A 12391-nucleotide genomic window follows, 5' to 3' on the forward strand; every position below is an offset into this window, starting at 1 on the left:
AAGAAGTAAATAATTTATTCACCAAAGTGTTATATATCACAAATTGAAGAGAAAAGGTCAATAAATTATATATTCAAATTTAAAACAAAAAAAGTAGTGTTTTTTAGAAATTTACCTGTAAAGTCCAAAGTTAAAACCTTTTTTTTTTTAAAAAAACATGTCGTTTGGTTTTTTTTTTGTTTTTTGTTTTTAATGAAACCTTGGTCCTTGCTCCTTTAATTGGAAAAAAAATTAGGGCTTGAGTTACATTTTTCGAGGAGTTATAAGCTTGGAAAGACGGGGGTGGAATTATTCACTATTTTTCATGAAATTTCTGACATACCTACCAATCTACCCATGTTAAGAACGGCTTTCGGAATAGACACCCCTAACCTTGCCAGAATACCTGAAAAGCTATAAAAGTTGACGTGTCGAATCTGAACGATGAGTTGGACGTAATGTAAAAATGTACTGAATTTAAAAGGGAACAAAATTCAAATTTCCGTTCCATTTTTACAACAACCGTAAAGCAGAGCATTCTATGCAATTTTTACCTAACTTACTGTATTAATGCTATTTTTTTTTAAGCAAAAAAAAAAAAAAATTTAGGTTTGGCTATAAATTCCTAAACTCATTTCACCCTAAATAATTTAGGTGACTGAAATAGGAATCTAATTGAATCTTTAATTTCCTGAATAGTATGTGAGAATTCATTTTTCTTCGAGTTATATCGAATTCATTAATACGGACTTTAGGGCCTTTTTTCATAATGTTACTTTAAAAATTATTTTTTATTGTTACAAATTACGATGCTTTATTTATATAAAAAAAAGCAAAAATAAATTCTTGCGTGTTTTATTTACTACTGAAAACCATAACTTTAGTAAAGGTATTTTTTGTTTAAACAAAATAAAACATTTTCACTAAGAGTTAAGTAAAAATAATTAGTTCATTATATTCTGCGATTATTATTTGAAAAATACTGCAATTTTCATTAAAATTCGTTAATTTCCTGATTTTTGGTGAATTTTTAAGTAAAGGGAGGAGTCAAAATGTTTATGCACTTTGAGCGTCGGCATTCATTTTGTGTGTACCTACCATTTTTCGATGAATATTTGATAGCAAAGCGACCACGTGTGATTAATTTAAATTAAATTTCAATCACATGGTTACATTATCAATAATCATGTGATTAAACCCATTGAAAATTTACCGATATTGTAAACACATTCTGTTTACATTAAGCCTGTAGTGTTCTTTTAGTGATGCAATGTTGGCAACTGAGATTTAAAAAAACCCGCAAGATCAGGAGAAAGAAATGTCCAGAAAATCACTAGATTTTTAACTTTTATCGTCTGAAATTTTCAAAAATCGCTAATCCCCCCCCCCCCCAAACTCCATATTTTAACTTCCTACCATAAAAAATTATAAATATAGTATATTCAATATATAAAATGTTCCGTGTTTTCTCACTATATGTTTCTGGAATTATATTGAAGTGGTTAGCTCCCCAGAAGGTTTACATATTTTATCAGCTAGTTTTGCCTGTTTTTTTCAGAGAGGGTATTTTTTTTTTTTTGCAGGAAACAAATCATAAACTCAAACTTTTTATAATAAAAGTTAAATTGAAATATACTGCAAATTAAACATCACAATAATAGTGCAAGTGAAATTAGAAAAATAAAAAACAAAAAAACTTTGTTTTAACATATTAAAAGTATTTAGGTTGGGAGATAATTAAATTCTACTGTATTGGTATAAGTTTTTTTTTTTTTTTGCTGTTGTTTCTTGCTTTTTACAATTTTCGACTAAATACTTCTAAATAAAGCAGGGTTGCTTAGATCGTATTTTAAACTAAACTTCGGAGGTTGGAATGCCCCCCCCCCACATAAAATGTACTTGGAAAAATCGATTTTATAGCGAGATTTAAGAATGGTTAGCCGAAAAAAGGTGAAAAACAAAACAAATAATCAATAAATAATTGTTACCAAAGGCAATAAATGCTACTTTTTTTTACTTACTTGAATGAGTTTATTTTATGTTTTAAAGTATTTTCAAGCGCTTTTCTTTATTTTTTTAATCTAAAATTGCGGGTGTGTGGGTGCCAAATATCTCCAGATTTTCTAGAATTCCCCGCTAGATTGCAAACGAAATCTCAAGATCTAGCAGGAAAACCGCTAAATTGTAACACTGGTCACGTAACAGGAAGCGGTAATAAATAATTGTCCCTAAATAAAAAAAATGGCGTATCGGTACCAAGAAAAACACCTATTTATCATAGAAAAATTAAGTATAATGTTATAATTAAAAATGAATATGTAAAAACACACATGGATATAGTAAACATATTATACCAAAACGTGGAAGCCATCCGTCCAGTGGTTTTTTAGACTATTAATTGCGAACGAACCAAGAGTTACATTTTTATATATATAGATATACGAGCAAACCGTTAATAAAACATGTTAAAAAACACTTTGAAATGAGTTAAAAACATATTTAATCTGAAAAGGAAACACTAGATAAATGGATAGTCATTAATCCGCGGAGTTTTGAAGAAATACTTTCCTTCTCATCAGAGGGTAGGAATTAGCAAAATGCTGGATCGGATTTTGCATGCAAAAGTATTTGATGAAACAACAAGTAAGTCAAAGATCTTACTTGATAATAAAAAAGTGAAGCAGAGGGAATATGGTGAAGAAAAAGGTGATTACACGTGAATGGATAGTCTGGTGGAAGATAAATAATCCAGTGACGGTAAAATCCAAATATATAACTTCAAGAAAGTTAATTGAATTTCCATTTGCACAAGTAAAATCCAAGGAAATCCCGTAATTGGAAGATGGTCCAAAATAATCCAAAGGCAGAAATCCATGGAATAATTCACAAAAATGTGTACAAGGTAAAAAAAGGAAAAAATTCCAATAATGTTAATAAAAGAAAAATAAGATATGCTTTTCACTCTACTGCCGAGACATAAATATATATGCACATAAAGTTATGAACATAGGCCCGAGCAAAGCCGGACTGAACTGCTAGTATATATGAAATAAATGAAATAAAAAAAAAATATATATATATATATATATATATATATATATATATATATATATATATATATTAGTGTTGAGACGATTAATCTGAATCAGGAATTGAAAAAATCAGAACTTTTTAAGGTATCAGAATCGGAAAAAAATTGTACCTACTTTCTAATGCCAAAAACGAGTTTTTTTCATTGTTTATTATTTGGTTTGTTTTGTTTAACTCTTAATTTTTCCATTATTGCTACTAAAGATAAAATGGTTGATATGCATTGATTTTTAGCTACAAACAAAAATTTTATAGATCACTCACACAAATGTATTTTTATGTTCGTGGAAATATGTACCTAATCTAAAGAATAACAGCTATGGCTAAATATTTAATGATTTTTAAAGAATCAGAATTAGTAATTTAAGACAGAATCAGTAATTGTATCAGAATCGGGAAAAAATTTTGAATCATCCCATCACTTATATCTATATGTCTATAAAAGTGAACATGTCTGTGTGTGTGTCTGTCTATCTGTGTACATTTCCCTACGCAATATCTCTGTCAATTTTTAGTCTACAGACTCGAAATTTGATGTACAGGGTACTGAGATTTGGGAAAATCTATGTGATTGGGTTTCGGCCAAAAATTGGCTGTTAAGGGGTCAAAGTTCAACGATTTGACCTTTCAAACTCTACCAAACTCCTTCGACAATTTGGGGTCTAAACACTTGAAATTTTAGATATAGGTTCCTTGGATATGGATCTAACTTAATAACTTGATTTGAACCCAAAACAATAAATGTTAAGGGGTCATAATAGGGGTCAAATTTTAAAAATTGACCACTTTTTTTGCTCAACATACACCTCCAAACAGCCGGGCAACGCCTGGCACCCATTTATTAAATAAACATCAACTAAGTCAGGTAATATTTTATGCAACATTGTGAAATAAAAAACAAATCTTTTGACAATATTCTGTGTGAATGTCTATAAACATCGAAATTGGCAAAGTTTGCAAATTGTTTACTTTTTCTGCAGAAAAATCAGACTTATTTGCTGAATCAGAAATTTCATATTTTCATGGAGTTAATTTGGAATTTCCAGTTTAATATTCAGTCTATGTCAATTTGTTGTTCAAAATAAATGTATTTATATTATTACATTATGTATTTATAGTTTCTTATGTAATGTATATTTGATAAGTTTTGGTTTCATAAATATTTTCTATATTCTTTGCAGTTGTTCCCAAATCTGATATCCGACGGGCACAGTTCAAGTGTAGCAAGTCTATGCCTGCTGTTGATGCATCGTCGCCTGAACCAATCTTTTCATCAGCAAAAGAGACTGAAGAGATGCCAGTTGCAATTGAAATGTCGCCTACGGGCAGGCCTGTAGAGACAACAAATTTACATTTAAAATACTTACTCCAAGTCACAGACTCTGAATTTCAGAATATATCCCGTGAAGATCCAAGTAGTCAAGCAATGTCCATGGGAATGCCTTCTACTGGCAAACCTGTGACCAATACTCAACTAATACTTGCTCCTGTTACCACCAATCAACCCAGTGAGAATTTCATCTTTCAAGATTCACTTGAACAACAAGGTAACTGACTTGCATACCATTATGAGATATTCACATTTCTTCAATTTTACCTAATAACCTCAATATCTATCCAGACAAACTATAGTTTATGAAAAGTTTTAGTGAAAATATTTTAATTTTTGAAAAAAAATTTTGTTATAAACTCATTTTTGAATTGATGGTCATATTGACGACTCATAAAAATTGCATTAAAATATTAAATTAATAAAATCAGATTTTTTTTCTAACAAATTTTCACATTTCAAATTTTAAGATCAGTTTTGCTTGTCTTTATTTTTGTGATTGTTTTTTATTTATAATTTCAAATATAATAACATTTTGTTTTTTATAAATAAACATTCAAGAGTTTCACCATATAATGTTCAGTGTCTCTGATTGATAGTCACTACTAAATTGCATCATTTATGTTAAAAGTTACATTTTAAGGTAGCAGGCATATTCTGGTATTCCCATTCTTTAATTCTAACTGCTTGATAATGATATGTTAACTGCATTCAATTTAAATAAACACATTCAACACCCACCATGTTTCAGCTAACAAGCAAGTATAGTTCAGATGTTGATCTTTTCAATTTAGATTTAAAAAAAATTATTTAAGATTATTTTTTCATACAGACATCTATAATATAAATCTCACATGTCTGTTTAAATCTATGTATGTCTGCCTAAAGCTTTCGACAGAGGCGACGGATTTTCACGAGATCAGTATCGTTTTGAAGCTTGACCCTTCAGACGACAAATATAAAAAAATTGGTTAAAAACATTAATTCATTCACCCTCAACTAAGCACTTTTCTACAGGGAGAGGGTCACTTTTTTCGCCAATATTTTCGAAAGTCATCCCCCTCTGTTCGATTGACTAGCCTTAATTTAAACCTATGTCACTTCTAGTAAGGTGATGGGCGCAACAGCAAAGATGTTACGTTTTTTTTTTTCACATTCTTTTCCTCCTTCACGGTTTGGGTTCGAGCCTGCCTGCCTTCTACTGCAGTTTTTTTTCTCAAATTCAATTATTTATGCAGTACCACGTATAGCAACAAATTAAATGTTGTGATTTCTTCATAGAACACATGACTTTATTTTCTTTGGAAATATTCTTTTTTGCATCATTTGTTAATAAAAAAAAAACACTAACATCATTATAATAAACTAGCTGTACCCAGCTATGCGTTGCCATGGCTGAGTCTGGTAAACACAATCTTGGCTTATAAACATGTCTCGGTGTGTCTCAGAACATTTTTTAATCATAACATCAACAATATATGTAAACACTAAAGATTTAGCATGGTAGCATAAGTGTGTAAGAACAATTCACATCTACGATGTAACACCATGTAGAATTTATGTAAATGTAAAAGATTTTGCACGGTAGCATAAGAGTATAAGAACAATTCGCATGTATGCAGTAATTAATGTAAAATATAAATATTTTCTGGTTATTATTGTATTTGGTTTATTTTATCTAAAACGATTGCCTCGTGTAGAGATAGCTGCCATATTTGAAAAGATCTGGCACATTCATTTTTGTAATAAGACGTCTATTCCAGAATAATTGATTTGTCAGCTCTCAGCAAATAAGAAATCCCAGAATTGTAGAAGGAAGAAATTATTATTTTATGAATTGGGCGATGGAAAGATAATGGTATATTAATGAGTTTATGGTCTAGTTACAAAGGATGCCAGGGCAATATATGTATAGTATAGTGTGTATTTTTCCTCCCAGTGATGATTGGGGGCAGTAGGAGGATTTTAGAATTAGAGGGAAAAATTTAAACTACTTTCTCTAAAGATGGTGTGATAGTGATGACGTTGCTCCTAGGATGAAATGTAGGATTATATTATAACAAATAAATATGTCTATAATGTTGTTCTAAAGTTACATAAGATAGTGGCTATTAGTCTAGACATAATAAATTTGTATTTGGCATATGTTGTTGTTGCAAACCTAAGGTATTTTGGTCCAGAGAGGAATTTCTGAAATCAAAATATTATATAGGAGATAAAAATGTTTTAATATTATGAAGAATTGATTACTTCACTGGATTGAAATAAAATTATAATTGCTTCAGTCTAAAAGGATTTCTCATTCACAGAATGAATAAATAATGTGAGCACTTCTAGATTTTATTATTCTGGTATTCCTGTTCTTTAATTCTGGCTGTTTGATAATTTGGAGGTGGGGTTATCATATTCAGTTTTTCAAAATCAAGTATTTTCATTTTTTTTTTCTCTCTATTTCGATTAACTAATTTACAGATCATGTTATTTCTTGAGTATAGAATAGATAACTAAATCGCCCCTCCACATGTTCATAATGGGTTTCTAAATAATGACATTCATTCACCATTATCTGTAAACTGCACAAATAACTTACAAATACTGTTTGTTTTTTTCAATAAAACATGATTGTTCACATACGAAACACTTGATTGTGTTCTTTTCATTACAATTTCTCCCGTGACTAAAAGAAATGACAAAAATTTCTGGGAATCTGCTTTTAACATTGTGGAGTATGATTGCAATGGATCATTCAAGATTAAGCTACTTATGGTGGTCTCTTTCTAACCAATTATGCTCAAATTAATTTTGTGATACGAAGATACCAATCTATTGAGGAGAGAAGAATGGGGAAGTGCTGAAATAGGGGTTATGGTGCTCTTTTTGGTAAGTTGGTAAGAAGTATTTTTCCGTCTCCTTTAAGAGCATTTTAGATTTTTATTTTTGTTCATATTATAATGCATACATCTCGTTTCTCAAGAGATGAATGCGGAAAAATATATACGTTTCAAATTCTATATGTTATATTTGCATACATTACTAAAACATAAAAAAAGGTGATTAGTAGAAACGGAACACTATTTTCTCTTATTTCTTGTTTTATATTATTTAAGCAGTATTTCAGATATATTTTAACCATATTTTATTCACTTATTTTAAAACAAATTACTAAAAACATATTGGTCTTCTCACCATGCTTAAATGATATATGACTTCTATCTATGGTAAAAGGGAAATCTATCTTCAATTTTTTATGCTAATTTATTTAGAAGAGAGCAAAACTTTATTTTAGTAAGATACTTATCTTTCTAGCCGGGGGTGGGGATGCTGAATTTCTTGGTCTTGAACCCCAGCATATGGTTATCTCTTGATTTAATGGACTTGTAGATCTTGTCAGGACTCATCTGAAAAAGGGAAAGCTCTGATATACTTTTGACTCCATGCCACTGTGCCAAAACACTGGTGGAGGGAGGCCTCCTCAGTTTTAGTCGACAACCTTCCTAGAACTGGTGACTCAAACAAATTCTCTGGTTTGTAAACCTAAATTGCTTAAAGAGTAAGTAGGTTCTGCCTATTGCCTGGCTTCCACACTCCTTCTTTGTCTATTAGCGAGGCACAAAGATAACAATATCAGGGACTCACTTGAGACACCCTGTGCTTGGCCTTGATTCCTGTCTAAGACAATGAACACCGTTTACCCATTCCCAGTTTCCTTCTTTCACAATCTATGCAAATGGGTTTGCTTAAATGCCACTTATGTTTGCTCGATTGGTCCGGGCCGTTCTTGTAAAGTTGTTGCTTATTGTACTTAAATTTAATTTTCTGTTTTAATTTCCTGGTAACATTCTATTTTTCATTTTCTTTGAAGCTTCTAAATTATTTTTGACAATTAAATACAAGACTTTTAATGGTTATATGTGTTACTAAATGACTTGACATCCGATATCACAGAATTAACATGAAAAAATATAAAAAATTTCTGTCAAAAGAGCTTCCCCACTCTTGTTGAAATGCTTTAGTACTAACTATAAGTTAGCAGAAACTCATTTGACCTCACACTTAGCTACCCATAATGCTGCCTATTGCCTGGCTTCCACACTCCTTCTAAATGCAACATGAAGTCAAAACATTTGTGAAAGACAGGCCTTAATTTTCCGAATTCCTTACTTGCTTATTAAGTATTGTAACATTGTTGCTTATTTTGCCTAAATTTTGTTTTCTTGTTAATTTCCTGATAACATTTAATTTTTCACGTTTTTTTTTTTAACTTTTAAATTATCATTCTTTTTTGACTAAATATATTCTTAAATACAAGACCTATGCTGGCCATATGTGGTTCTTAAAAGTCTGATTCTAAAATCCCTCATCCAATATAACTGGAAAAAATCTATTCTATATGTAGAGTTAAAACAGATGGATTGCCTGTATCTGTTTTGCTTATAAACATTATTTTAAATCCTTATACCCAGTAAATTTTACCCTAATTCCTGTGTATCCTAATGTATATGTAATATCGTAGTTTAGATCATCTCTTCTGTTCCAAGTTGACAAAAACCGATTGCTCTGCTTCCCATGCTGCTATAAAATTACATGCTTCATACATATTATGAGAGGGGCTTATCTCTAGTCCTTTTTAACTTTATAAAGCAGAAGAACTTTGATTGTGGATACTTTATATCTATAATTATCTATATTGGATAGACATGCATTATCTGTAATTTATACCTCTACTCTATATTGCATCTATATTGAATAGATACTTATTAACCATAGCTTATATTTATGCTTAAAATTATCTATATTAAGTGAATGCTCTTTATTTTTCTTTCCCCTAGATGGGCTAAAGTAAGTGATGTTTGTTTTTGCATGAAAATCAAAATCTCAAATTTTAAGTTCATTTTTAATCATACCTTAATTCTTTATAATATTATTCTAATGTATTTATCAATCCATAAACCATAGTTATTCCTCATTTAAATTTAATTAATACCTTAAATTTACACTTAGTACTTATACTTACCCTCCTCCCCGTCTTTTCCACTTAAACAGTTGGGGTACCACATCTTTCAATCTTATCTTAATTTAATTTTGTTGATGAGTGTAACTTTATAGCAGATACTAATTATCGTTAGTTAAACTCAATTAGTCCTGACTACCTATACAGGAGTGTAGAAATACCTGGCTTTGAACCTAGGCACAGGGCTATTCCTCTCATGATGATGGATCTGTAGATCTCATCAGGTCATCCATCTAGGAGAAGAAAAAATGTTAAATTTGTACCACTCACCTCATATATCTTGGCATCAAACAAACGGTGAAGAGGCCTCCTTAGTCCTGATCGACAACCTTCCTAGATGATTCAAACAAATGACCAGTTTGCAAATCTAAACCACTTAAGGAGTAGATAGACTCTGCCTATCGCCCAGTTTCCATACTCTTTCTTTTAGCATTACAAGCGCATGCTGTATTTCCGTGGACATCGGCAATATTACATACCTAATGGGCTTCAACAAGTCATCTTTTTTAATTGTGGGTCAATTTTTAAAAGAATTACATTGATAGAAAGAGAATAGAATAAGCATTCCAATGATATTAATTTATTTTGCTTTTATGCGTTCAATGTTTTTATGCTTCAATTTAAAAATGAAAACAACGAAAAGGAAAACTGTTTTTTTACAATGTTCACATTTCATATGTTACGTTTGGATATACATATGCAGGGTCAAATTTGATTGGATATGGCTGAAATTTTACAGATTTTAGAAGTCCATTTCTACTGGACTTTGATTTATATTTTTATGACCACAGGAAGCAAAGTTACGACTGAACAAAGTTGACGAAGAATATTTAAAAAATAAGATAAATCAGCATATATCATCCATTTTCATATAGATAATAGTTTCAGAAATATTTTCATGTATAATATGTAAATATTTGATAATTATTAGTTGTGCGGAAATTTCTTTAAAATGTTATCTTTTATAGAAATTCAAATCCGCTTAATAGGAAAACTGCTTGCTACGTACTTAATGTGCTGACCACCCTACAGTCAGCACATTAACGAGTTTCATTTGTATTCTCTTAAAAATAGAAAACTGTTTTTCTGCTTTCGTTTTACTAGACAACTCATTTTTTATTCTGAGTTTGTCAATTTGAAAAATTATTTTCAAGCTTTTCAAATTTTATTTCCAAACAATACTGAGCCAAAACTATTTTGTTGTTTTTTTTTAACGCTTTTAGTTCATGCATTTCTGTTATCATGGTATTTATAGCTTCTTACTTGTACTTCAGATAGAATTATTTTTTAGTGGTCAAAAAAACAAATATATAACAAATAAAAGGTACTTGTGCACGTATTTTACCATGCTGAAATAATGTTATTATTTAGAAATCCATTCTTAACATGGGGTGGGGGGCACCGTGTTTTGTTAACTATTCTGTACTTTCACCTAATAATTTAATAAATAAAAAAGATATTGTGAAACTTGAATTTAACTTGAAAATACTATTTGAAAAAATAGCATGGTAACATAAGTGCATAAGCACCCAAATAAATATTACCAGAGGCAAGATAAGTTACTCTTCTACCAAGTTGGATAAGTTTTTAGTGTATTTAGTTAATGCAAAATGTTTGCTTATTTCAGAAAGTAAGTAATGTCAAGCATTACACAAGCACAAGAAAATTAGCCACGTGGTATTTCATGTCTTTGAAATCTTAACAATGACTTAAAAATATACAAAATACTGTTAGAAACCCAACCAATAAATGTCTTCGTGACATTTATTGGGTGGGTTTCTAATAGTATTTTGCATAATTTTTTTTTTAATTGTCAAGACCATTTTTTTTTGAATCTGTAAAACAAACCCGTTTTTTTTTTTAACTGAGAATATCTAAAAAATAATAACAATAATAATAATAATAATAATAATAATAATAATAATAACAACTGTCTCTTCACCTTTTTATATTTTTATATCAGAAAACTTTACAATATGAAAAAAATATAGATAACATCTGTTTTTGTTTCATTTATAAAATGAAAATAAAATATTTAATTGTACTTTTAATTAATAATTTATTTATTTTTTTTTTTTAATATTTATTTAGACAAATTTTCACAAGCAGTATCTCAGTGCGGTAAAATAACAGGAAAGAAATCACAAAATAGAACCAACTAATTTTTAGGTATCACAGAAATAAATGCATAAAAAATCACAGAAATAAATGCATAAAAAATATATTTCAAGGGTTTTAAAATAATGTCGGCCTTTGACATGTGTCCATTCTCACTGTTTTTAAAATCACTTTTAATAACAAAATATTTGATTTCCAAATGTAAAAATTAGGTGGTTTAATAAAGAATTTCATTGTGATGCATTTTGTAAATTTTTACCTTGTTTCCACCTTAACATTTTTCTGTAAAATGACTACCTTTTCAAGTTTTCGGGTATGCTGAAAACGAATATCACATTTAAATTTTACGCAAATAAGTAGCTTTCCGGATATAAAGCAATGTCATTTTTTATGTTATTGCTGGTGGACATTTTGTTATGCGTGTTTGTGCTCAAGCGTACCAAGATGGCCACCAGTGATAGCATAAGACATTACATTGCTTAATATCCGGAAAACTACTTATTTGCAGAAAATTTAAATGCAGTATTCGTTTTCAACATTCCCTAAAACCCATAAAAGTAGTTATTTTAAATGTTAAGGTGGAAACAAGGTAAAAATTTACCAATTTTTTATTTACATAGTTGAATTTTCAGTAAAACAACAGAATAGAAATGACGAAAATTACCATCTTACCATCAACTAGTGAATATATAGTTATTGCTTATCAGGATTCTTGGTATTATGGAAGCTATATTCGAGCATTCATGTAGAGTACGATTTATGGCTGCATCTCAGAAAATGGGGATATATTTTTGACCAGATAGGATTTACAAAATTGAAAATTGAACTGGTTCTGATCAGCTATGGGAATTTACATCTTTTAC

At 29.9% G+C, this 12391-nt stretch overlaps 1 protein-coding gene across 5 annotated transcripts in view; it reads left to right on the forward strand.

Moving 5' to 3' along the window:
- The window catches only part of LOC145293802 (uncharacterized), a 287168-nt gene that overhangs the window by 177060 nt on the left and 97717 nt on the right, over positions 1-12391 (forward strand). For all 5 annotated transcript variants that reach the window (XM_080140374.1, XM_080140376.1, XM_080140375.1 and 2 more), the window contains exon 4: positions 4251-4616. In XM_080140374.1, the coding sequence (XP_079996500.1) occupies positions 4251-4616 (366 nt within the window). The remainder of the gene's footprint in view (positions 1-4250; positions 4617-12391) is intronic.

The sequence above is a fragment of the Euprymna scolopes genome, chromosome 15, assembly GCF_053919585.1.
Source record: "Euprymna scolopes isolate OS-2025 chromosome 15, ASM5391958v1, whole genome shotgun sequence".
Lineage (NCBI taxonomy): Eukaryota > Metazoa > Mollusca > Cephalopoda > Sepiida > Sepiolidae > Euprymna > Euprymna scolopes.